Source organism: Rhinolophus sinicus, linkage group LG07, assembly GCF_036562045.2.
Source record: "Rhinolophus sinicus isolate RSC01 linkage group LG07, ASM3656204v1, whole genome shotgun sequence".
NCBI lineage: Eukaryota > Metazoa > Chordata > Mammalia > Chiroptera > Rhinolophidae > Rhinolophus > Rhinolophus sinicus.
This window is the reverse complement of record NC_133757.1, coordinates 67806849-67832259: the sequence shown is the minus strand read 5'-3', so window position 1 is coordinate 67832259 and position 25411 is coordinate 67806849. Positions and strand designations below refer to the sequence as shown.

The 25411-nt window shown below is 55.9% G+C and overlaps 2 protein-coding genes across 4 annotated transcripts; both read right to left on the bottom strand.

The window, feature by feature from the left end:
- Positions 1–6058: 6058 nt before the first annotated feature.
- Positions 6059–10884, bottom strand: GZMM (granzyme M). 2 transcript variants are annotated; one of them, XM_019716000.2, is made up of 5 exons: positions 10797–10884; positions 8285–8444; positions 7104–7239; positions 6738–7001; positions 6059–6348 (listed from the first exon to the last, which is right to left on the bottom strand). In XM_019716000.2, exons 1-5 carry the CDS (start codon positions 10858–10860, stop codon positions 6175–6177), a joined length of 798 nt encoding a protein of 265 aa, XP_019571559.2. In that variant the 5' UTR covers positions 10861–10884; the 3' UTR covers positions 6059–6174. The 2 variants fall into 2 exon arrangements, with proteins under 2 accessions (XP_019571559.2, XP_074193459.1); XM_074337358.1 differs by having other exon boundaries at positions 6059–6279.
- A 4176-nt stretch (positions 10885–15060) lies between these two features.
- On the bottom strand, positions 15061–23364 carry CDC34 (cell division cycle 34, ubiquitin conjugating enzyme). 2 transcript variants are annotated; one of them, XM_019716036.2, is made up of 5 exons: positions 22972–23364; positions 19891–19977; positions 19710–19807; positions 18886–18946; positions 15061–16121 (listed from the first exon to the last, which is right to left on the bottom strand). In XM_019716036.2, the coding sequence occupies exons 1-5, from the start codon at positions 23146–23148 to the stop codon at positions 15912–15914; spliced, it is 633 nt and encodes a 210-aa protein (XP_019571595.1). In that variant the 5' UTR covers positions 23149–23364; the 3' UTR covers positions 15061–15911. The 2 variants fall into 2 exon arrangements, with proteins under 2 accessions (XP_019571595.1, XP_019571594.1); XM_019716035.2 differs by having other exon boundaries at positions 15061–16125; positions 18886–19020; positions 22972–23355.
- Between the last annotated feature and the right edge of the window lie 2047 nt (positions 23365–25411).

Sequence of the window (25411 nt, the reverse complement as noted above, 5' to 3'; positions counted from 1 at the left end):
GTTGAGACTCAAGGCCATGAGGAACATCCAGCCCATGCGGCCGGCTGTAGCCTTCGCCTCCTCTGGCAACCACTCAGCCAGAGCCTGCAGGGCCCTCTCCACACTGGCCGGAGAGCCGTCCATGTCCTCCCACCCCTCCTTGGGGACCCAACTCCTGAGAACAGTGGCCACCGGACACCACACACGGTGTGGTGGCCACACGTCCTCCTGCCCAGAGTCAGACTCCATTCCTACCTGGCCGGAATTTTGCTTGCCGTGCCAGGCATCCGAATGGGTGGAGGCCTCAGTGCAAGATGTCCACAACCCTCGGAGCAGCAGCAGATTACCTACAGCAGCAGCAGATTACCAAAATGTAGGCGATGCCTTCTGTGGCCAGGAGGGAGGTGTACCATCTGGAGGCTTGAGTCTCCCAGGCAGACCGTGCCTCCCATTCCCGGCGCAACTCCTCTCAGGCCTTCTGAAACTGAACTTTTGTAAGCAAAAACTGCTCCACCATGCTTTGGTAGGTTTTGGCCGGCACCATACCCTGCTCGCTGCGCCATTTGTCTTGCGGGGTGGCCTGTGGGGCCTCTGGTCCTGCTCCCCACATAAGAACACAGGATATGGTGAGGCCAAAAAGGAACACCCACGGAGCCATAGATAGGGGAGTCATACCACTATAGTCTCTCTGGCGGCCGGGCAAGACACACGTAGTAGTAGCCACATGATCTGCAGTCCGCCATTCACTTCTCTGCCTGCCAACCAACCAACCAATCAACGCAGCCCCGCAGTTACATCAGTAGCCAATTGGCTAACCGGTTACAGCTGATGGCCAACCAATCACAGTTGATGGTCATTCACCACCCGAGCCAGCACCTGCCCACGCGAGGCCCAGAGCCTGGAAACTGCTCTCTGGGACTCTGTCCCCACAGAATTTTAATGAATTTATTTGAGCCAACTGACGACAAATTGTTGGGAAGCAAAATCTGAACAGATTGAGAAAACGTTCTGGAGAATGGTAGTTTCGCAACTTATTTTATACATTAGAATCAAAGGGGGAGACATAAGGAGGGTTATATGAAATCCATGGGTGGTAGATTAAAGGAGTGGGGTAAGCAAAGTGGGGAAATCTCTGGGACTGGATAAAAAGCAAAATGGAGAGACACTTCTTTTACATGGGTGGGTACATGAAAGTTAATAGTTAACATTTACAGCACGCAGAGATGGTACTCGGGAACAAGATAACAATGAGGGGTTTTGTGGTCTCCTGCTCTGGTGGGCGATTGTGCCCTGAGGGGTCTGGGAAAAAAAGGGATTACTCTGACATTTCAAAGGTATGTTATCTTAAATGCAAAAAGACAGTAGACAGGCTCATTTAAGGTAAAGACTGACCATTGTCAAGGAACCTACAGTACAAGGATGTGACTAGCAGCCATGACCCTATCGGCCATGACACGCTCATAGTTAGTAATTCTTATGTTCAGACCATCCTATGTGGTCACTTTCAGTCTCTTGAATTTGTAGGACCCGCCATGCAGGCCTCCCCTGAGCTTGTCAGTTTCAGTATGTGGTCCCTTTTTCATCTACACCACACAGCATGTAATTCCATTTAGTGAAATGTCCAGAACAGGCACATCCACAAACAGAGTGAGTTAGTGGTTGCTTGGGGCTGGCAGGGGATGGGGGCGACTGCTAACAGAGTGTGGGTTGCTTTTCAGGGTGATGAAAATGTTCTAAAATTGATGTGGTGATGGGTGCACAACTCTGTGAATACACTCAAACCCACTAAACTCCACTTTAAATGGGTGAATTGTATGGTATGCGAGTTATCTCAATGAAAAAATAGGGTGCTGTGAGTAAGGGGGGCAGATTTACATAAGGGGTCAGGCTGCTTCCTGCAGGCGATGACATATGAGGTGACACAAAAATGAGGAGGAGGCAGCAGCTGTGGGAAGGGGTGAGTGGTGAGTCTGAGAACAGTCTGTCAGGTGGGGGAGGCAGTGTCCCAGGAGGAGGCTGGGCAGAGCTGGCAGAGCCCCAGCTGTGGTGGATGGTCAAGGAAAATGCTGGAAGGATGAGGCAGAGAGGCCAGACTTGCTGCTAAAGAGCCTGTGGGGTGAGGCTCCCACTCCTGGATGCCTCAGAACTGCCCATAGAGCTGGGGCCATCAGGCTCGTCAAGGCTACGTGCAGAATGACTGAGGAAGACAGCCAGCTGGCTTCAACGCCCCTGCAGCCTGGGAGGGCTGAGAACAGAGCTCGTGGAAAATAGCCTTTGCCCTTGTTTGCAAAATAAATCTGCACCCTCTGAGGACCCAGTTTTCTCGTCCCCTCCCAGTCCCCAGATCCCTGCTCTGCTCAGTCCTGGCCCCACCCAGGACAGGAGGGTCCAGGCTCCCTCTGTGGCCAGGACCACTCTGTTAAGGGTGGCCAGACTTAGGAAATCAAAATACAGGACACCCAGTTAAATTTGAGTTTCAGATTTTTTAAATCAGTAATTTTTTAGTATAAGTATATCCCATGCAATATCTAGAATGTACTGACATTAAAAACATGATCTGAAACTCAAATTTAACTGGGGGTCTGGTATTCCATTGGCATCTGACCCAGTGGAAAGCAGTGTGGCCCTATCCCCCTTTGTAATTCTCCTCGTTGCACTGGTCACTCTCTGCCCTCGTGTCTGTCCCGTGCCCACGTTTGAGATCTCATGCTGTACGCCCATCTACACATAGCAGTCCCCCGTCCAGATGTGAGAGGTCATCCCTCACCTGCCCCCTCTGCGGGATGGACCTGGATTCCCGCCTGGACAGAAGGGCAAGGCAAGCAGTTATCTTCTCTGGCCTGTGTCTCCAGCTTGCCGGGGCAGCAGACGGGCCTCCCCCGGACACCAAAAGAAGGCCGGGAGCCCTTCCTTCCTTGTTCCATCAACTCTTTTTTTTGTTTTGTTTTTTGTTTTTTTGTTCCATCAACTCTTGCTTGCAGTGAAAGCCCAAGCCCTCCCAGCAGCCTCAAGCCTGGCCCTCTGACCCTTTAGCACCCTCCACCTCCCCCATGCCTTTCGCTGCAGCCTCATGGGCAACAGGCACTGGGCACCATTTCCTGCCTCCAAGGCTTGGCTCCTGGGCTGTGCCTGATGCCAGCCTGCCCCTCCCAGGTGACTGCCTGGCTCATCCCCTCACACTCAGGGTACTAGCCACTGTGCCTTCACAGGGTGTGGGCTTTGGTTTGTTTGCTTTCCACCTTTTCTTATGAAACCTTTTGAACTCAGACATAGGGAGAGAAGAGGATGTAGGGTTTTCAGTCTCCTCACACCTCCCATACCTCTGTCCACACTGAGATGTTCCAGCTCAACCACCTCTGTGCATTTTTCTGAAAGGTGGTGACTAGGGAGGAGGGTGTATTTTATTCTCAGGGTGCTTGGGAGCCCTGGGAGGGATTTGAGGAAGGGAGGGTCATCATGAGCTGTATGTTGTAGAGAGGTTCGCGGCCAATGAGGGGGAAGGGGCCTGGGCGGGTTAGGAGTGGACTTGGGCAGGGAACAGGATGGTGCAGTGGGTTGGATGGTGTCCCCAGAACCTGTGAACAGGACCATATTTGGAGAAATGGTCATTGCAGATGTAATGAAGTTCAGGGTCTTTACATGAGGTTATCCTGTATCAGGGCGGCCCTAAAACCATTACAGTGAACGTCCTTGTAAGAGACAGAAGCTGAGACAGACAGAGGAGAAGCCTCATGGAGACAGAGGCAGAGATGGGAGGAATGCAGCAACCAGCCCAGGAGCCCCCAGAAGCTGGGAGAGGCAGGAAGAACCCTCCCCTGGGGCCTCGCAAGGGAGGGAGACCCTGCGACACCATGATCTCGGACATGTGGCCCCAGGAAGGTGGAGGAGTAAGTTTCCATTGCTCTGAGCCTCCTGGTTTGTGGTGCTTTGTTCCAGCCGTCCGGGGAAAGTCATTCAGTGGCATTGCCTCACTCCTCTCGATACCTTCAGAGATCTGAGCACGGCCCACTTGGTTGTGCCCTTCTGACACCTGAGTCCCCAGGAGGGACAGGGGCTTCCTGCCTGCCAGCCTAAGGGGAGACCCAGAGCATCTGGTTTGAGCTGGTGGCTTGCTCTGTCCCTTTAAGCCCCCTCCCAGGCCCACCTGGGGGTGGAGTGGGGACCCAGTTGGGCCAGGAAGGAACAGCTGAGAAGGCAAGATAAGCCTTCACCCTTAGGGTGGTTCCAGCTATCCAAACACTGGCCTGGCCTCCACTGATCTCCATGCACTTGGAGCCAGGCCAGGACCCTGCCGAGGTGACAGGGCCCTCTAACTTCTGGGGGACATGGGGAGGAAGCTGCTGGCCTCTGAGCACTCCTTGTCCACTCCTCGCTGGGCTTCCTGCCCCTAAACCAGTCTTACTCCAGGATGTTGAAGAATAATGAAAACCAAAGCTTCCTGCAGAGACGCGCAGGGGCCAACATTCTAGTGGGGCTGTGACAGTGTGTGTCTGTGGAAGGGTCAGTGCAGGAAACCGGCAGCCAGACAGGCCAGGCCATGAAGTGCTCAGGGCCAAGAGGTAGAGAAACAGCCCCGAGGTCCATGGGCAGGTGGGGGACAAACATGACACGGCCCATCCACACTCGGGAGTGTTACTCGGCCGTGAAAAGAGGGAGGCACTGACACTCGCCACAGTGTGGATGGACCCTGAACACACGGTGCTCATGAGAGAAGCCGGACACACAGGCCTCACAGTATGTGATTCCATTTATGTGAAATGTCCAGAAAAGGCACGTCCACAGACAGGAAGTGGGTTCATGGTTGTCAGGGGCTGGGAAGGCAGTGGGAGGTGACAGCTAAGGGGCATGGTGTGTCTTTCTGAAAGCCTCCAGGACAAGCCCCTAATTCAAGCAACTGCCTGCCTGCCCCCTCCAGGCCTGCTCCAGACGGCCCAGCACAGGGCAGATGAGGGACAACACAGGGCAGTGTGGGACCTGTTACAGCTAGAAGGAGACCAGGATGTGTGCCCCCCCCCCTCCGGGACGAGGGAACCAGGAAGCAGTGCTAGTTCCCTGGGCCTGGCCATATCCACTAGGACAGGGCGCCCCGGAACAGAGCCCTCACGGCCTCGGGGTCTGAGGCCATCGAGGACTCTTCTGCAAGATCCACTTTTCTGTTCTGCTCTGTGCGGGCTGATGTGAACCCCCAGCCCACGTGCCCAGGACAGCAGAAAGGAACCCAAGTCCCTGACATGGGTTTCAGACACAGCCACAAAGAGAGAAGGGACCCTGTGAAACACTCGCCACCATTTCTTTGCCTGCAGTGACCTCACCACTGCTGGTCGGCCTTTAGAAATGAAGACAACAGGAGTAAAACGTAGCGCAGACAGGTGGTTGCTTAGGGCTGGGGGTGGGCGCAGAGACAGTTAAAGGGCCTGCGGTTCTTTCTGGGGTGATGAAAATGTCCTAAAATTGACTGTGGTGATGGCTGTATCTATGAATACACCAAACCCACTCAATTGTACCCCTTAAGTGGGTGACCTGTGTGGGGCGTGCACCCTCGCTCAATAAAGCTGTTTAAAAAGAATGAGTGCCAGGGGCTCCAGGAGGAGACGGGGCGTGATGCTAATGGGCACAAGGGTTCGTTTTGGGGTTATGGGAATGTTCTGGAACTAGAGTGGTGATGGGTGCACATATTGTGAAATGTGCTACAAATGGCTGAGCTGTACACTTTTAAAGGGTAAGTTTTATGGCATGTGAATTATATCTCAAACTGCAAAAATTTACCAAACAGGAAAGACGAAGAAGATTCTGGGGTATATTTGCTTGGTGACCCCCACCCCACCCCCAGCGCCCAGCCCACCTGGCCACCAAGCTCTGGCCTTGGCCTCTAACACTGGTCAATGCCACTCACTACTGTCCTCTGGGGCTCCACCCTGGAGCCCCTCCTGGGAGACGCCTGCCCTGTCCTGATTCTAGGCTCCCTCCAGCAGCCTCAAAATTGCAACCTCTGTTTTATCAGTGGGAAAACTGAGGCTTGCCCCCGCCCACACAGCCAGCATGGCACAAGTGGGGTCACGACACAGGCAAGACTCCTATGCTTTCTTTACTACAGTTTATTGGTCCTCTGAGCTGTGGCCACTCCCCTCGCCACTCCTCCCCATAACCCTGCAAGGAAGGACCCGCGAGTGAGGGAATCACGGTCATCCTGGAGCTTCAGGCCTGAGACGGGACCGGCCAGCGGCTGATGGTCTTCTTGATCCAGGACACGTAGGGGGCCACAGAGGTGGCCACAGGAGGCTTGAAGATGTCAGTGCAGTCCTGGGAGGCGAAGGACAGGATTCCAGCTACCTTGCCTTTGCTGCACACCAGGGGCCCGCCTGAGTCCCCCTGCCGGAGCCAAGGGACACAGGTCACCCTCAGTGCCCACTGGAGGGGGCCTGATTATCCCTGGGGGCGGGAGCTGATTCCAGGGCAGACCCCACATGGCTATACAGCCTGGTCCCACAACTCACTGCTCCTGTCCCCACTTTTCGTTTGCTCCTTTTTCCCACCACAGGGCCTTTGCACAAGTGTCTCCATGCCATGACCATTTTTCTGGTGCTACAGTTCAAACCCCATCTCCACCTACCCCTGACTGTGTGACGGTGGGTAAGTCATTTAATCTCTGTGCCTGTTTCTGCATCTGAGAAATGGGCTAATGCTAGCGATCTCAGAGAAGGGGGCGAGTAGGGTCTCTGGTTTGCCTCTGGCTGCGGGCTGTCCCCCATGCCCCTCACCTTGCAGGGGGCCCAGTTCCTTGACATGGCCTCCAGGCAGAGCATGTCGGGGGTGATGCCACCGTGCCAGAAGCGACTATTGTTGCACATCCGGGCATCTAGCACCTGTACATCCAGCTCCTGCAGCACTCTGGCCAGCTGCCCATCCTGCTGGGTCAGCCCCCAGCCAGCCACACTGCACTGCATGCCCACCGCCACTTTCTGGCGCCCGGGGGGCAGGGCCAGGGGCCTGATGGTCCTGCTGTGTCTCACTTTCCTGTCCAGCTACAGCAACAAGAAGGGGTGGGTGGGGATGGGCAGTAGGGTTGGGGCCTGGGCTCACTGTCATTCCTCCTGCCCACCTACACCCACCCCCATCCTCCGCACCTTAAGCAACGCGAGGTCATGCTCCAGATAGGGCGGCGGCTTGTACTTGGGATGCAGGACTGCCGCATTCAATTGCAAGGCCAGGCCAGGTTCTCTGAGCACGTGCAGCCCCAGTACCAGCCTCAGCAGCTGGGTCCTGCAGGCATCAGGGTCAGGGCAGCCTGGGGACTCCCCACATCCTAAGCTTTGTCCCCGCCCCCATCCTCTGCTGCACTCAAGGCAAGGCCAGGGGTTATTCGGCTGTGCCCCTGCCCCACCCCTGGCTGGTTCTTCCCATCTCCTTCTCAGTCAGCCTCCTCCCGCCTCCTCCAGGAAGATGGCCCTGCTCCCAGCCCGCCCCCGACTCCAGTCCAGTCCTGGCCAGGGGCAGGGTTGCGTGTGTCCAAAGTGCTGGCCCCTCCACAGGGTCCTCAGCCTCATCCAATGTGTACATGACGCCTCAACCACAGCGACATGTTCCGAGGCTCGCACGTGACTTAGGTTGGGCCCATCAGAACTTTACCCAACTACATAGAACTTTAACTTTACCCAGCTACATAGAAACAAGCTCTTTCAACAGGCTCTATGGGGCCCAACCTGGCCACCATGTGACAATCTTCCTGATAATGCAGACAAAGGACCCGGCAGCAGAGCTGAGAGATGGGCCAGCTCCTGACCCCCTCACATGAGCACCTGGACTGAGCTGGGCCCAAAGCCATCTTTGCCACTAGACTTTTCAGTTAAGTGAGTCAACGGACGCCCTTTGGCTACTTCAACAGGTTTGATCTGCACCCTTTAGTACTGGCCAGGCCAGAGGCAAGGCAGCTCCAGGGTGGCTTTATTTGGTGGCTTCCTGGGTTGGTTCTGCCACCCTCGTAGGCTGGCTCTACCCTGTGGCCACAGTGGGATACACATTCCTGGGTGTTACAAGCGGCCCAGCTCCATCTAGTTGGAAGGCACTTTGTTGTAGCAAGTAAAGCCTCCCCAGGAATCCCACAGCCTCATGTCACGTATGCAGGCCTGTGGTTAATGTCATGAACATTTGCCTCGACAATCCCAGGAGAGGATAGGGGACCCCCATACCTCTACAATTGGCATAAGTCTCTCAGGACCCACCCCTAGTGAGAATGGGACAGGGGACTGTGGGATGGATTCCGGGACACCTGGGGTGCAGAGGGGCTGGGAAGGGCAGGGTCACTCACGGCGGGGTCACGCAGTGGGCAGCTGTCAACACCCACTGTGGGTGCACAAGGACTCCCCCACACAGGTGGGCACCAGCTTTCTGCAGCGAGACCATATATGGACGGGAGTGGGGGACAGCCTCCTTACCCCCAATGATGAGGGTTTCAGATGTGTCGTCTCCTGGGGAGGGAGACAGAAAGCCAGATTAGCTGGGTGCCTCACCCCACCATGACCTTCCTACCCCAGGTCTAGGGCATGGACCCTGAGGTTAACCCCCTAACACAGTCCCCTCTGTCCCTCCCCATGGGATCCCTCCCCATCCTTCACCCCCACATCATGATCACCAGCATGTGACCATCTGGTATCCACCCCCATCCCTTGCTTCTGGGCCCCATCAGGACCCCCCTGGGCACCACAGCGTAGCCCCCATGCAGCCCGAGGGGCTGTTTAAAGTGGAGAAACTGGACCCTCACACCCCCCGGGTGGGATGTAAAATGGGATAGCTACTGTGCAAGCAATCTGGCAGTTCTACAAAGGTTCAACAGTCACCACCCGCCCCAGCAACTCCCCTCCAAGAGAAATAAAGACGTACGTCCACACAAATCTTGTGCATACACGTCCACAGCCGCACAATTCACAGTGGCCAACAGGTGGGCACAACCACCCATGGGTGAACAGACAAACACAACATGTCCCATCCACACACATGGAGTGTTACACGGCTGTGAAAAGGAGGCAGGCACTGACACTTGCCACAACGTGGGTGGACCCTGAACACACGGTGCTCATGAGAGAAGCCGGACACACAAGGCCACACAGTGTGTGATTCCGTTGGTGTGAAATGTCCAGAACAGGCACATCCACAGACAGGACGTGGGTTCGTGGTTGTCATGGGCTGGGCGAGGGGGTGGGGGGGTGGCTGCTGATGGGGACGGGGCTTCTTTTGGGGTGATGGAATGTTCTGGAATTAGATAGAGGTGCTGGTTGCATAACACTCTGAATGTGCTAAAAACCACTGAATTATGCACTTTAAAAGGGTGAACTGTGTGGCATGTGAATTCTATCTCAATAAAGATGTTATAAAAATTGTTTTGAAACCAATCATGAATTGAAAAGGATTGACGAAAAGTTCATTTAATGCAAATCAGGTCAAAATCTTCCTATGATTCTCCACCATGGTTTAAACATCCAAACTCTCCATGACCCACATCAGCTCGCCCTGCCTCCTTTCCACGTCCCCTCATTCCACTGCAGCCACACAGGCCGCCCTGTTGATCCTCCAGGACACTGCCTCCATTCCCACCTCAGGGCCTTTCCCCCCAGACATTCCCAAGTCTGGCTTCCTCACTGGGTATCTGCTCAAAAGTCTCAGAGACACCCTCTCCAAACTTCCTTAATATAACCCTCCTCCCCTTACTCTGCTCTGCTGTCTTCCTAGCACTCACCTCTCCCTGACAGTGTCTCACACATAGACTGGCTGACTGCCCTCTATCCCCACGTGTTGTTAAGGGCAGGCTCTATGCCTCTCTTGTTTACAGCAGGCCTAAACAGAATGTGCTTAGCAAATATGGATGGACAGGTGGATGAATGATGCATGGATGATGGATGATAGATGGATGATCGATGGGTGATGGATGGATCAAGGATGATAAATGGATGATGGATGATGGATGGGTGATGAGTGATGGATGGATGATGGATGATGGATAAATGATAATGGGGGATGGATGGATGGATGGATGGATGATGGAAGGAAGGAAGGAAGGAAGGGAAGAAGGGAGGAAAGAAGGAAAAAAACACACGATGATACGTGAATGGTTGGCTACCTCACCCGCTGGATCCCCAATTCATCACAGAGCCATTCTCATCCATCCTGGCCAGAATTCTGGGCTGCCCACTACCCACCGTGTTCCATCTCATGCTCCCTGGTACCCAGCCCTTGTCAAGCATATATGGTTTGGGGAGGCAGTCAGGGGGGGCTCAAATTCCAGCTCTGTGCTTCCTATCTGGGGATTCTGGGCAGGCTGCATAATGCTGGGCCATGGCTTCCTGCTGTGTAAGCTGGGGTTGTGTACACATGTGGCTATGGACCCTGCTACCGGAAGGCAAACAGCCAGCCTGTGCCCCGCCTTCTGTGGTTGAGGGAATGTCCTTGTTCTCAAAAACCAGAGGAGCAGTATGCCTGCAACCCCCTCTCCAACGGTTCAGGAAAATAAACTGCATATGGACACCATGCACAGACACCTAGCACAGGACGGGGAGGGAGCTTTGGCGAAATGTTTACAACCAAGGAACCCAGGCAAGAGCAGATGGGAGTTCTCTCTGCAAGACTGAAATGAAAAATACCTTCTGGCCTGAAGTGACCTCTCCTGTACCCCAGGGCCCTGGCTCAGGCCTTGCTTCCTTTTCAGAGCAGCTGCCATTTCTTCCAGCAGTCCCCTTCTGAGGACAGGGGATTTGTTTCCAATCTCTGTTCTGACACCCACCCATGGACCCCTGAACGCCAAACCTCCTTGTTCCGCTTCCACTCACCTGCACACAGGGTCCCTGAGGCCACCAGCACCAGTGGCAGAAGCAGACATAAGGGGGCCTCCATGGTGCTGCCTGGGCCACCAGTGCCTCCCACACCCCACCCACCCCTTCCTATGGGGGAGGGGACATTCACAGCTCCACGCTCCAGAGCACACACAGCCCCCAGCTGGTTTGTCACCCCCAAGCATTTCAGAGAGTGTTCTCTGCAGACAAAACCACATCACACCTGAAAAATTCACAAAAATTCCTCCTCGTCATCTCCTATCATATTCAACCCCCATCTCATACACAGGGGTTTTTATGTGTATAGTTTTAATGTGATTGTTTTATTTGGCCCCATTCTCTTATCATGGCAAAATAGACACAACATAAACTTTACCATTGTAACCATTTTAAGTGCACAGCTCAGTGGCATTGAGCACATTCACATCATTATGCTGCCGTCCCACCATCATTTCTAGAAGTTTCCATCTCCCCAAACTGACACTCTGTCCCCATTAATTAAACTCTCACTCCCCTGCCCTCCCCCAGCCCCTGGCCCCACCATCTACTTCCTGTCTGTGAATCTGACTCCTCTGGGGACCTGTGAGTGGGATCACACAGTGTTTGTCCTCCTGTGTCTGGCTGATGTCGCTGAGCATCATGTCCTCGGACCATCCACGCTGTAGCAGGTGTCAGAGTGCTTCCTTTTCAAGGCTGAGTAACACTCCACTGTATGGATGGACCACATCTTGTTTATCCATTTATAGGTCCATGGATATTTGGGCTATTGCTAGTCTTTGGTTATTATGAGTAAAGATGGTACAAACGCTGTGTGCTCTGAACACTTAGGGGAGTGGCCACAAATCCAAGCTGTATCCATTAGTGATGCTTGCCCAGGCAAGGCAGGGACGGGAAAGGTGCTGGCTCCCTGGGACTTCCCACCTCACTCCCTCACATCCACTGCTCGACCCTCCCCCACCCACGTGACCCAGCCCGGCCAATCAGATTGCTCCACCCCCTGGCTACAAGGGGTTGGTTCAGGGTGGAGGGGCCCTAAGCAGGCTCGGTGAGGACCATGGCCTGGGTTTCCTCTCCTGGGACTTTTCAGAAACAGCCCTCACTCTGTTCTGGACTTGAATCTGCAAGGGTGTCAGCCTGGGGGGTGGCCCCAAGGTGAGAGGAATCCACCTGAGAACGAGGCCTGCAGACGTGCACAGAGGAAGCTGAGCATGGGGCTGTTTCCTCCTGTAGCTCTAACAAACTAACAAACCACCTCACATTTTGTGCCTGAAACCACACAAGCTTCTCTTAGTCTGGAGGCCAGAAGCAGTAAGTGGGCCCCAGTGGGCTAAACCCAGGTGTGGGCAAGGCTGCTGGCCCCGGGGATCCAGGGGAGAATCGTCCCTGCCTTTCCCAACTTCTAGAGATGCAGACTCTGGGGTGAGTCCGTGGGGATCTTTGGGGCTGTTAGTCTACTGCTAACAGCCTGGACAGAGTCTGGACAGAACCACTGCCTGGATCTGGCTGTGCCTGAAGCCCCAGCCTTGTGACTCACAGAAATCAGTGCAATTCCTTTGTGCTCAAGTCAGTTTGAGGTGGGCATTTTGCCCTTGGCTACTGCAAGGGTCATGACAAAGGAGAGGTGGCAGACAAACTCATCTATGTGCTGGGACACTGAAGGCAAGTTCCCACCCATTTTCTCATTTGATGGCGTCTGGCACAGTTGGCTCTGGAGTTCTGTCTCCACCCAGTAGAGTATGTGACACTAGGGATGACTTTGTCAACCTAAGATCGTGGTTACTTCCATGCCAATAGGAATCCCCATTTGGGATGTGGTGAGGAAAGACTTTATTCAGTGCAAACAGCTCAACTGTGATACGGCACAGCCATGGGACAGCCCAGCCAGCCTGGCCCAGGTGAGGTGGCCCAGTGTGACAGCCCCAGTATGACAAACCATCTCCACCAGAAAAGTGCCCTCGTGGGGTGGGAGTGGGGAAGCTGACTCAAATGTCCAAGTTTCCACCTCCAGTCCCCAATTGGCCCATTTCTATGCAAATAAGGACTCCAAATCCTCAGGCTGGTCAAAATAGAGCCACTCTGATTAGTCAGCTAAGATGATGAAAGGATATAGCTGCACAGCTGATTGGACAGGAGAAGTCTGAGTCCTAACGGTCAAACTTCCATCCTAAGAGCTTTCTTGTAAGTAAGGGTTGACTCACCCTGCAGGAGCACAGTACAGGAGGCTGGCAGCCCAGTCTGTGGATTTTCTCTAACAGCAAACATGCAGCTTGGGTGAGAGGCCCCTGTAAACAATAGCTGCTTGATTCTGGTTATGAATCTGGGCCCAGTAAACCACAAGGAGTCCTCCTTGGCAGGTATTCTTTTCAGAGTCAACAAGTTTAAGAAAAATTTACATATATACAGAGGGTGCCAAAAAAATGTATACATTTTAAGAAAGGAAAACTGTATTAAAATTGTAATCCTCAATATATACCGATAACAAAAGATGAATACAAGTCACATTTGACTTCTGCAATTACAAGAGGTACTTGAAGTGGTTACCATCAGCGTCCAGACACTTCTGATTACGGTGAACTACTGCTTGAGCAACATTGACCAGTGTCCACTTGTATACATTTTTGGCACCCCCAGTATATGTGTGTGCATGTGCATGTATGTGAATATACATATATTATATATTCACAGGTTCTACCTTGCTTAATCTTAACAATCCCAGGAATTAGGTTCCATTAGTGTTAGGGTGGTCAGTTTTAGCAAATAAAATATAGGGTGTCTGGTAAATTTGAATTTCAGATAGACAATGAATACTTTTTTTGTGTAAGTTATGTCCCAAATAGTGCATGGGATACCCCTATAATGAAAACTACTTGTTTACCTGAAATTAAAATTTAACTGGGCAACTCTAATTATTATCCCCATTTTATAACTTAGAACACTGAAGTTCTGAATGTTGAAGCCACTTATCCTTGGCCAAGTTACAGGATTTGAACCTATAGGCCTAGGATATTGTAGTCAGATCTGTGTGTGCAAAATCTCCTTTAGCAATCGTGTGGGATAGTCTGAGAGGGGAGAAGGGGACAAGGTTGTGGCCGTTTTACAACATGGCCCGTGATTCATGGTGACTGCTCCTATCAATGGGGGGGGGTTTGCGTCCCCTCTCCTTTAATTTAGGTGGGCTCATGTCTGTTTCGATTAATCTTGTAGCAGCAGAAGTGGCACCATGTGACCACCTTCTGGAACTGTCATCACGGAGCCTGCACTGCCATGCTGTGAGTAAGCCCAAGTGGTAGATGTGGGGAGGTCACGTGTGCGCACTCAGTCCTGCGGAGCCAAGTCCTAGTGTTGTCCTAGCCCAGGCACCAGACATGAGTGAAGACACCTCCTGATGACCCCAAGCCCCAGGTTTCCAGTCACCTAGAGATGACAGTGGACAAGCCACCTGATTCCTGACCTACAGAATCTGAGCATAGAGGTGGTGGTGCCATGTGACTAAGTTCAGATGGGGTATTCTGCAGCAGCAGTGTGGGACAGGGAGAAACTATCCAAGGCAGAGCAGAGGCCTAACCTACAAGTTCCACGGGGGTAGCCAAAGGTGCTGGCGTAACTCTAGGACAGCAGTTGGCCAGACTAAGTATCCTTGGCATTTTGGGCCAGACAGTCCGGTTTGCAAGTACTCAGTCTGCAGCCGCACTCGTGAACAGCCCCAGACAGTAGAGAAGCGGGTGTGGCAGGTGTGCCCTGTAGTTGTGGTTTGCTGACATCAGGGTCTCCTAGTGCAGGCCGGGCTCTGGGACCCCAGAAGGCCCTTCCGTCTCACTACCACTTTCTGGGTTCGCAGGAAATGGCTGTCCCACTGCCCTCCAAGTGTAGAAGCTGACTCAGCCCCCTCAGCAAATGCCTTCCCAGAAGAGGAAGGGAGGCTGTACACCCCAGGCCCAGGCACCAGGAGGCTGCTGGCCTGGCCACGTGCCTGCAGTGCTTGGAGAGGGTCACATGCCCAGGGCCTGACACAAGGGACCGGGTACACCTGTGGATGCTCCAGGGGCTGGGTTCTGGTACTGCACAGTGGGGCTCAGAGGCACCTGAACAAAGCCCAGACGAGGGGAATGGGTGTGGCTGCCCTGGAGGCCAGACTCTGCTCAAACCTGGCCGAAGACACCAGCGTGCAGGGGAGGACGGCGAGGCATACATCTGAGTGGCCCCTCACTGGCCCTGTGCTACCCACAAGCCAGATACAAGGAAAGCCAGAAATGGAAACGACTGTGTGAAACCTTCCACATTTTAATGTAGGAAAATCATTCATGTTAAAAAACAAACAAAACTATCGAGGCCAGCCGTGAAAGCTGCACTTGTGGGCCAGGGCAGCTCGGTGGGCGCCGTGAGGCTGGACGCGGACCTGGGGTGCACCTGACTCTCACCTGTGGGGGGGTCATCTGGGCTCCAGCTGCAGTGACCAGTGGGGTCAGGTCTCACTTGGGCCTTTGTCCTGATGACGCTATCCACCCTGCTCCTGACTTTCTTGTTACACAGAAATAAAGCCAGAGGCCTGGGTGACGCTGGGGTGACGGTAGATGTGGCATCTGCAGGCAGCAGGTGGAGCCACCTGAGGGGTGCTGGTCGTTTCTGGCCTGGGGCTCAGGACCCTTGGGGCCCACATCCCTGGACGCTGGGCATGCCTCTGGGTCCCATGCATGCAGTGCTGCTGGCACCAGGCCTGGTCTCCTGGCCCCCAATGTCCTTTGGGGAGACCAAGGAGAGGTTGGTTCTCTGGCTTCTCATAAAGTCGTTTTATTTAGATTCCAAACAAACTGAAGCAGAAGGAAGAGATGACCACAAGCTAATCAGTCCACTAACTGGGATCCCCAAGTCTCTGGCTCCAGCCAGTAGGGCAGCAGACCCCAGGCCGGGTGCCCAGCACAAATGAGGCCCCTCCTCTGAAGCCAAGGAGCACCCAGAGCAACATGGGAAAGGGAAGCAAGACCAAGGAGAGTGCAAGCGCAAGGCTACCTCCCTGAGGTGACCTCGGCGTCACATTACGAGGTGCCCGAGAGCCCACAGAGTCTGGGCCTGGTGAGGTAAAATCTGTGCATTTATTCGGTAGGGGACACGCTGTCAGGACTCCTCATTGCCGGAATCGTCCTCGTCATCCCCGAAGCAGCTGTCGGCCTCGGCCTCAGCCTCGGGGTCCTCGTAATAGTCATCGTAGAACAGGTCCGAGCCCTCATCGGGTGCTGGGGCCCGGGTCTGCACGCAGTACTCGGCCAGCGTGGTGGGCACCTTCACGCCGTCCCGCTCCGCATCCACCTTGGTCCCCTGGACCTGCTTCCTGGGGGGAGACGAGCGGGAGTCAGGACACGTACCCACCACCTGCTTCCTGGGGGGAGACGAGCGGGAGTCAGGACACGTACCCACCACCTGCTTCCTGGGGGGAGACGCCCGAGTCAGGACCCATATCCAGAAGGGTAGGGAGCGACGGGCTCACTCAGGAGCACGCACACAGAGCACTGCCCTGCACATGAGACGGTAGGTGAGGTTTACAGGCAGGGGGGACAAGTGAGGTGACAGGGAGGTGGCAACCCATGGCACACACACCTGACGGCCTAACGCCCTAGTCCCAGCACAAAGCACCTCTGAGACAGGAACCCCACCAGACTGATCCGCAGACGTGGAAACCTCTAAGCCCGCGTCACCTGCGGGGACACGGGTGGGGGTGAGCAAACAGGCAGGTGTAGCCAACTCGGCTCCCCACGTGGGCACATGTGAGCTGGCCCACAGGGAGTCTGCAGGGATAAAAATAGACTGGATTCCATTTCAGGGCCTCGTGAGCAGCCAGGAAGAGCTGGTGGAGGTGTGAGCGTGCTCAGCCTGTGACCAGAGGCTTGTGCAGCAGGCTGGCAGCGGAGCAGGCCGTGTTTGCCGGGGTGGAGGGGGCCAGCATTGCCCATCCATCACAGCCATTCCTGAGCGCTACAGACAGTCAGCTGTGACTGCCCAGCATCAGGGATGCCAGGGAGACGCAGAGAGGCAAGGAGAATTCACTCATGGGCTCCCTGGGGCCACGTGTGCGTCAAAATAGTTTAGAAAATTCTTATGTAAAACACCACAGAACCACCAGCAAAAACAGGCCAAGCCAATGTCAGGAAGCCGACACACTTTACTGGCAAAACTAAAACACCAAAAGAAAACCTGGAATAGGAGGGGGAGCCCAGGACAGACAAGGCTGGACAAAGCCCTACGCCCCGTTGCCATGTGCACGACACGCATAAAACAGGACCAGGCAAAGCGGGGTAGGATGACGACCACTGTGACCAGCGAGCAGCTCAGCGCAGTGAAGACGACCTTGTAGAGACAGGAGGAGCGAGCAGGTTACAGCAGGTCAGCACCCCGACAGCCTGAGGTCAGGCACCTACAAAAGGCGGTTCTGTCCAGGCCGGAGGGATGCAGTCACATCAAAATGCACCGAAATGAGCCCCAAAAAGGACGAGCTTTACTGTACATGACACCGCAGCAAACATGACTAAAAAGCTGTTGACAGAGTGGCACATGCACTGTGGTCCCATTTTTCAGATAAAAGTCTAGAAGGATATACCCAAACATAACGGTTACGTGTTAGTATCGCGAGGTTTTTGCTTGTATAATACTTGTACCTATGTGCTTTTTGCCTTCTCATTGCTTGTTGTTTCCATGCCTTTATGACAAACTGCACCTGTGCACAGCGTCAGCAATGACCTGACCCACATGTGGCCGTGAAAGCATCCCACACATGAGCTCATGCACGTGCCCACTGCCCCCAGAGGCCTCCACATTCCTGACACGGACATGGACGCGCTGCCCACGTTTGCCCAGCTTCTCTCAGCAGGGTAGCGCCTGGAGACACAGCCTCACGGCAATGTGCACAGGCCATAGCTTATTCCCCCTCACCTGCTCATGTACATTTGGGTCATTGCCTGTTTATGGCAAATGAAGGCTATTTTGAAAACATCTGCACGGGTGCTGGTGTGAACACGTGTCCAGTTTCTCTGTGGTAAATACTTGGGCCTGGAACGGCTGGGTCTAAGGTAGGGCTGTGTCTAACTTAAAATGTATTTGGAAAAAACCTAACGAAGGGCTGCTTGTCATAAAACAAGTCAGTAAACCCTATGATGAAAAGTGACAATGGACAAAGCAGCTCACATAACGTGACAAACAAATGAGGCAGACAGATGGGGTCACACCACCTGGGGTGAAAGCTGCCAGCTCGCACACCCAGGGCCTTACCCCCAGCCCAGTGTGGCACCCACAATGCTGAGGACCTGCTCTGTAATGTCACCGCCCTGTTCATGACAGGAGAGCCCTGCGAACAACTGAGACAAGGGGATGCTGGTTCTGGCAAATCCTTAGGCAACATGTTGCTTTATAAGCAAGAGAAAAAATTGTTTTAGAAAAGGCTATTTTCTAAATATGTTGATACCATGATGGTTTTTCAGCCTTTAGTAATGATTCCAAGTTTCAAAATTACAAATGTTAGGTGATGTTCCCAGCAAATTATTAAGAGGGAAAGAGAAAACCCTGCACAAAGCCCAGTCTCACTGACATGAAAAACAACTGCGGGAAACACGGGTGAGGGGCAGAAGCAAGCAGCGGAGGACACGCACATGCCCAGACATGCATGGGTTGTCTCACGCCTAAAAGCAGACAGGCAAACCACACCCCCGTTCACTGGACACACAGAGACGGGCCCATGTGACAGGACCACTGCCATCCTCAGAGGCGCTGCCTAGGAGGGCGAGAGGGGAGCAAGGGGCAAAGGAAGCCCAGGAGGAGCTGCTGGAAACCTGCGTGTCTATTTCTGGGCCACACTATCAAGCCTGTGTGTTATGCACCCTCACCCCAACACGCACATACATGGTATATCTACGGACCACAGTAAATACACGGACGTGCACGACTGAAATATTTCAAAACGTGCAAAGGAAAGAAAAACACTCCCTTTTCTAAAACAGACCAGGAGAAAAGCAACGGGCTGGGCTTCTATCCGGCTGCGCCTTTCCCCACCTCACAGCCTCGGGGTCTGCCTGTGACCCAGCAGACACGGGAGCCTCCTCACCGGATGATGTCTGTGTACTCCCGGTCCCTGCCTTTGCTCTCCTTCCACTTCCTGTACATCACTGAGGCGTCCACGTTGGCCGGGGAGAAGGTGTTGGGTTCATTGAGGAGGGAGATGACGCTCAGGAGGATGGTCCTGGGAGAACACGGAGGCAGCGGGTGGGGGCCACAGGGATCCTCACCGGCTGCACCCTCCCAGGACCGACACTGCCCCAGGAACCACAGGCCAAACACGGCCCCCCAAACCACCCCTGATGGGCGGACGCCCAGAGCCCCAGCTTTCTGGCCTGAGTCATGGGGGAGCTTATGGACACACCCTGAAGCTGCCCCAACGCCATAAGCGACATCTGTCTGGACTTTCCACCCTGCTGCCGGCCTCCTCCCACCCTTCGCCTTGTGCCCACGTGCCTGGACAGGGCCACCTTCCTTCCACCTGTAGCACGCTTCTTTCTATCCCCTAGAGCTCAGCCTGGCAAGTGGGTCCCCATGTGCCACCATCTTTTACCATGGCCTGGGCTGCTGGTCCCCTCAGGGTGAGAGGTCAGCCGAGGATAGAGCTGGCTGGTCTCAGTGGGGGTTGAGGAAGGAGGGGTGACCCCAGAGCAGGATATGCACATAGAATTCCCGGTGAGTGGGGCAGGGGTGTCAAGAGATGAGAGGCAAGGCCAGCGGAGATTGCACTGGCTCCTGGGGCCCCAGAACCCTGCAGATGGCCAGTTTCCAGGTACCACAGCACTGCAAGGAGGTGTCTCTCCATGTCTGTCCCCAGAACTCTAGCAAGGTCAGGAATGCTGGGGATGGGGTTCTACCTGCTACCCAGCTCACCTGACATTCTGGGTGGGGTTCCAACGCTCCGAGGGCAGCTCCCCGCTCTGGGGGTCATCCACAGGGGGATGCAGGATGGAGATGCACACGTCCCCCGTCTGTGCGGGGACAGGAGGGCAGGGTCAGTGCCCACACCAGTCCCTGCTGCCCCCACTACAGAGGCTGGGAGGGGCAGGCTCACCTCATAGATGTTGGGGTGCCACATCTTGGTCAGGAAGCGGAAAGCCGGTGGGGAGTAAGGATAGTCGATGGGGAACTTGAGGCGTGCCTGGGAGTGGGCAGAAAGCAGGAGGCTCAGCCAGGGCCAGCCCCATTGTCACCTCAGCGCTATGTGTGGGTTCAGTCCGAACAGGATAAGCCAACTGGGGGCTCCGCCCATGAATACATACATAAATGAGGACACCAGCCTGGGATGGACATGCGTGTGGGTACGAGTCACTAGAGACCCCACCTGCAGCCCACACTCCTCACGGACCTGGGATCAGGTGCACAGCAGGCTGCCTGAGGCTTTACTGGGGTCACCTGAGCTGATCCTGGCCCCCACCCTGCACTGGGGAGCATGGGCACCTGCCCAGGGAGCAGCTCCGAGTCCGTTCGGGCCCAGGCCATAGGAGGGCTCAGACCCACATACAGCTACATAGATTGGCAGGGTCTGGGGCTGGGAGCCTCCAGCTGGGCGCTGGACACCCGCCTCAGGTTCTGGGCTCTGGGGAGGATTAAAATAGATGCGTGCACTTGGCAAGTCCTCCTGACACCTAGCTGTGCGGGCCCCGTGAGAGATGAGTCAGCGCTGGGTGGGCAGGCTCTCTGCCCACAGGTGTCTGTCTTGGGGAGGACAGGTCAGGAAGGCAGACAAGGTCACGGGGTAGACGAGGAAGGACCACCTGACCAGGTGACAGAGCTGCACAGGATCAGCAGGTAAGGAAGCTTTGTTTGCTTGCTTCAGCTCCAGTCCCAGGCTTAGTGACGTCTGGCCTGGATCCTGGCAGTGCTCTGGGCTCTCAGAGCGAGTAGGCTGGGGGCCACTCAGGGCATTTGGGCCAAGTCCCTCTGTTCTTGGGTGAACTTGCGGAGGCCACTGGCCATGGCTGCAGAGCCAGCCTGGAACCTGGGTTTCAGCACCTGCCCTGTGGTCTGAAGTCTGGGCAGCCCAGTGCTGGGTTTCTAAGTGATGAACCCAAGAACAGCTGAGGCCCCCTCTGTGGAACAGTCCTCACCTGCACCAAGCACCCACCGTGTCTTGTTTCCCACTGAGCAAACCGAGGCTCAGGAAGAAAGCACCTTGCCCAAGAGCACACAGCAAGTCTGTCAGGCACCCGCTTCAGCACACCACATTGCCGGGAGGCCTGTCCCAGGCTGAGTGCTCCTACAGCTCACAAAAGAGAAGTGGGCGCAGCTGGGCTGCAGGAAGTGGTTGGGAAGTGGTGATGGTGGCCCATGGACACTTCCCACCCCTGCATTTCCACATCTCCTGTGGAAGAGGGTCTTTCCCTCACGCCCCACCTGACCACACTGGGACCCAGGTGGGAGAATAGGGTGGACGGCAGAACCACCCTGGGCCATATGCTGGCTTCCTTGAGGACAGACCCTGTGGCAGGTGTGATACAAGTCTCACAGCACCTCCTCCCCAATCCATTCTTTTCTAAGTAAATGGGATTATCCCCCCAACAGCCTGGGAGGCTCTACCCACAGTCCCTTGCAACCACTTAGTGAGCAATAGCCGAACACCCTTGTCCTTTCCTCTTAGACCTGCAACCTTGCTTACACTCCTGGCCTGGCCTGGCCTCCGGGTAGGACTTCAATATCTGGATTCTGAGCAATCCCTGATCCTCAGAGCCAGCTGTTCTCCAGGGTAGACATAAGAAGCTGGGGAGGAAGCTGGTTAAACCTTTCTGAAACCAGCCCCAAATCCATTCTCTGCATGGGGAGGCAGGATTCCAGACATAGAACTTAGCCCAGGACTGTTCACACTCCTCCTCCCATCACAACCCAGCATCTAGGAAGCACCCCCAGCAGACCAGGCTGCTCCCTCATGGCCACTGACCAGACTGGCTAAAATATTAGCCAAAAGTGCAAACACAGAAATCTGTCTGGGCAGCCCAGCCTAGCTGTGGTTTCTGTTCCCCACCCAGGCCTCCCAGCCAGGCTGAACCTGGCAGGGCCCGGGAGGCTCTTGGCAGGCTGTGATGGGGTGTGTTCCTATGCTGATGGCTTATTCCTCATCTCTCCCACAGGGAGACCCCTTGCCTTGTCCCTTTGGCTCAAGAAGCCAAGAACTGCGATCTGAGAGGAGTCCTTCCAAGGCCACCTCTGGGCTCAGATCATGAGGTCAAGAAAGCTGCCCAGGTTTTGGCCTGAATCCTTTGTCACACCAGTCACAGAAAAAGCACCCACCTCCCTGATCCCCACAACAACAAAAGGGAACTGCTTACAACTAAGCCACCAGATAGGGCAAAAGAAATGGCTCAGAGTGTGAGATTCTGGCCCCAAGAAGCCGCCTGCTCAGGAGAGCCTGAGAAAGGCCAGTTGGGGTGGTGATGGAGGGGCCCGAGCTTCTGAGGCCAGGGTCTGGGATGCTGGCTGGGGCCAGAGGCCTGGGGCCCGTGTGGGCACCTCTGCAGTGTGGCTCACAGGGAGAGGGTGGAGGGTGGGAGTGATGGTTCTGCCTCAATCTTCCAGAGAAAACAGGTTACGTAAAGCTCGGGATGAAGCTGAAAGGACCTGGCCCACTGCTATCAGTAAGGGTGGCTGCTTTCCAAGCAGGTCCTGGCTGCCAAAGACCCATCTAGGCCTTTGTTGCAATCCGAGCAAGTAGCCAAGTAGCCCAGCCACTGCCCCCACCCCCACCCCGGCTGGGCTCCCTCCCCCAAGGCCGGTGCACCCCAACAACAGTGCTTGCTGGTTCTGGGGAGGCCTCTTTGCCTCTTCCGGGGGCAGGGAAGGCAGCTGAAGGCTGGGTTAGCTGGGGCTCCCCCTTCACCTCCCGCAGGGCAGCGCCAAAGGAGGGGGCACATGGGACTGAGCCTTCCCAGGCGTGAGGGAAGCGAGAACCCCACACAAACACAACAGGAATGGCCCCCGGGTTTCTCTCCGGGAAGCCTGAATCTGCTTTAGGGAGACTAGGAGGCTCTTGGGGACTCCTGGGGCCCGAAAAGGGTGATGGAAGGACCTCCAGCGAGGGCGCGGAGGCCTCGGGCAGATATGGAGGGGGCCACCCCGAGAGGACAAGGGTCGCGGCGTCCGCACTGAGCTGCGGGCTCACCTTGAAGTAGCCGCCCTCATAGTATGTGTTGGGGGGCCCGAAGATGGCCACTTCCCAGTTGTACAGGTCGCCTTCGTCCACCAGGGTCACGCGGAAGCCCTCTACCGGCTCCTCCTGCAGCCCCTTGAGCTCGAGCATCAGCGCCTTCTGTGAGCTGGGCACCAGCGGCCGGGCCATGGCGGCGGCGGAGGGGCCAGAGGTCGAAGGCGCGCTGGGCCGCGGGGCCGCCGCAGGGGCGCGGGACGGGCCGGGGCCGGGGCTGCCTTCCTCCTCTACGCCGCCGCCGCCGCCGCCCGGGGCCCCCGAACGCTCCACTCGCTCTGGCGCCGCCTCCCGCCCGGCGTTCCCCTCCGCCCGGCCCACACGCCGCGCCCCGCGCTGCTCCTGTGCGCCGCCGCCGGGCCGCGACCGCGCCTGCGCGCCGCTGCCAGGACCCGACTGCGCCTGCGCACCCGCGGGGCACACAGGGAACTAGAGTTCTGTCTTTCCTGAACCGCCGAGCACGGCAGCGGGGAGGGAGGGGGCCGAGCGCGCAAGCGCCTTAGCTGTTTCGAATCCTTAGGAGGCCGCCGCAGCCCGTGCTCCGACTAGCACCCCGACGCCTGTCCGCGGAGAGGTGGGCAAGGTTGGGCTGCGCGTCCCCAGCCCGGCCCGCCAGGCTTTTGGGGCCTTTTTTGTGACGTCTCCGGCGCGGGGCGGGGCCGGGGAGTTGGGAGCTGGGCCCGGGCAGGCGGTGTCCAGCGGTGCGGTGAGTCTTGGCCTCCGCGACCTGCCGGCCCCGAGCCTGTTTCCCCATCCTTGAGGGGGACTGGTGGACTCCTTTTCCGAATCTCTGGAGCGAGCAGATAGGACGCGGAGCCGATGGGGGGGCGGGGGGGGGCAGGTGAGAGCACGCGCTGGGGCCCTCGCCCCGGGGTCTTAGGCGCGCGGTGCCACAGTTTTCCGTCGGAGGGGTTGCGGATAGGGCCGAGCTCTGGGCAGGGGCGAAGGCCCCGCGAGTGCAGTGCGGACCCGAGGGAGGCGAGGAGGCCTGAACAGAACCTTCAAGTTACCACTCTGTTCGACAAAGGAATCAGAAGAGATGGACAAGGCGCTGTCCCGCAGGCGAACCGGGGAAGCCATCACCACTCATAAGACACCCAGCTGGGCAAATCCACCTCCCAGCCCTGACCGCCCTAATCTCAGGCTGACCTTTGACCCCACCCGAGTCCTGACCCCAGCTAACCCTGAACCAAGGTTTTTTACCCTGACTCAACTGAGCTCCAACCTGACTGAGACCTGGGCCTTGACATCCACCCACCCCTTGCTAGGTCATTTGGTCAGGAGAGTTAGGTGTGGTGCGCTGGCCTCCGTCCCTCCACCTCCGTAATGTTACAGCTCCCTGTGAGGGTGACCTGTTGTGTCCCTGACCCTCCCGCTGTGCCTGCAGCCTTCCTAGCAGGTGTCCTGGGCAGCCAACAGCTGCAACACCTTGGGTTTGGCCAAGGTGACTACCTCCCTCAGATGCCCCAACACCTGGCCCCTCGCCTTGTGCCAAATGTCAGGCAGGTGAATCTGTCTGGGGGAAGGAAAACTGGGGAGGGAGGGCGAGGAGTCAGAGCTCAGGGCAGAGCAACAGCTCAAATGGCTGCCCGAGACTGGGCCTTGGCTTTCTCATCCCTAAAGCTCTAGGCTTAGTCTCTCAGGCCCTCCGCCCTGCACTCTGGAGAGCTGGGGTGGGCCACTCATCTGTCAAATGCGCTATAACTTTGCCAGGTGGTTCCAGTTTCATGTGGCAGCTTGTCAATAAACAGTAATTAATCAGGATTCTAACAGGTTTCCCAAGGTCTCTGCCTACGAACACCCCACATCCCTAGGAAGTGCTGGGGGACAGTCCTGGAAGTATAAAGGGAAGCACCAGATTTGTGCCCCACCCCAGCCAACCCACAGGGGGCCCCATCTCCCAGGAAGCCTGCTGTGGTGGCAGATGTCTGCAGTTTCTCCCTGTCGGTTTTCTGTGCACTGCACCTTGATTTTCCGGGTGGGGGGGTGGGGGGAGTGGGGTGTTACCCCATCTGTCAAATGCAAGTAGTGACCCTCTTCATAGGGCTGTGGTGAGAGTCAAATGAGATGTTGCAGGCCTTGAATGTGACATCACTGCCATTAGTATCTGCCCAGTGAACCTTTTCCTTGGACAGCTGAGATAACTGAGGCCCAGGGAGGAACTGCTTGGGCGGGGCACATGCGGAGAGCGGGGCTGGGGACTCGGTCTCCAGCTTCCAGAACAGCCGGCCATGTGGGCCCACATCCCTGGTGTCGTGTGCGGAGGCCTGCTCGCCACGCCATTTTTCAGGCGGGGTGGCCTGCGGGGTCTCTGCTCCCGCTCCCCTCACAAGAACGCAGGATATGGTGAGGCCAAAAAGGAACACCCACGGAGCCATAGGTAGGGGAGCCATACCAG

Bases quoted from the DNA above. Each gene is read 5' to 3' on its own strand.
- CDC34 (XM_019716035.2), bottom strand. From the start codon at position 23,148: ATGGCCCGGCCGCTGGTGCCCAGCTCACAGAAGGCGCTGATGCTCGAG. The intron at 19,978-22,971 runs GTGAGCCCGCAG...GCCCACTCCCAG, and splicing joins ATGAGGGCGGCTACTTCAAG to GCACGCCTCAAGTTCCCCAT. The intron at 19,808-19,890 runs GTGAGCCTGCCC...GTCCCCGCACAG, and splicing joins GGCACCCCAACATCTATGAG to ACGGGGGACGTGTGCATCTC.
- GZMM (XM_019716000.2), bottom strand. From the start codon at position 10,860: ATGGAGGCCCCCTTATGTCTGCTTCTGCCACTGGTGCTGGTGGCCTCA. The intron at 8,445-10,796 runs GTGAGTGGAAGC...CTCCCTCCCCAG, and splicing joins CTCAGGGACCCTGTGTGCAG to GAGACGACACATCTGAAACC. The intron at 7,002-7,103 runs GTGCGGAGGATG...TTGTTGCTGTAG, and splicing joins ATGACCTCGCGTTGCTTAAG to CTGGACAGGAAAGTGAGACA.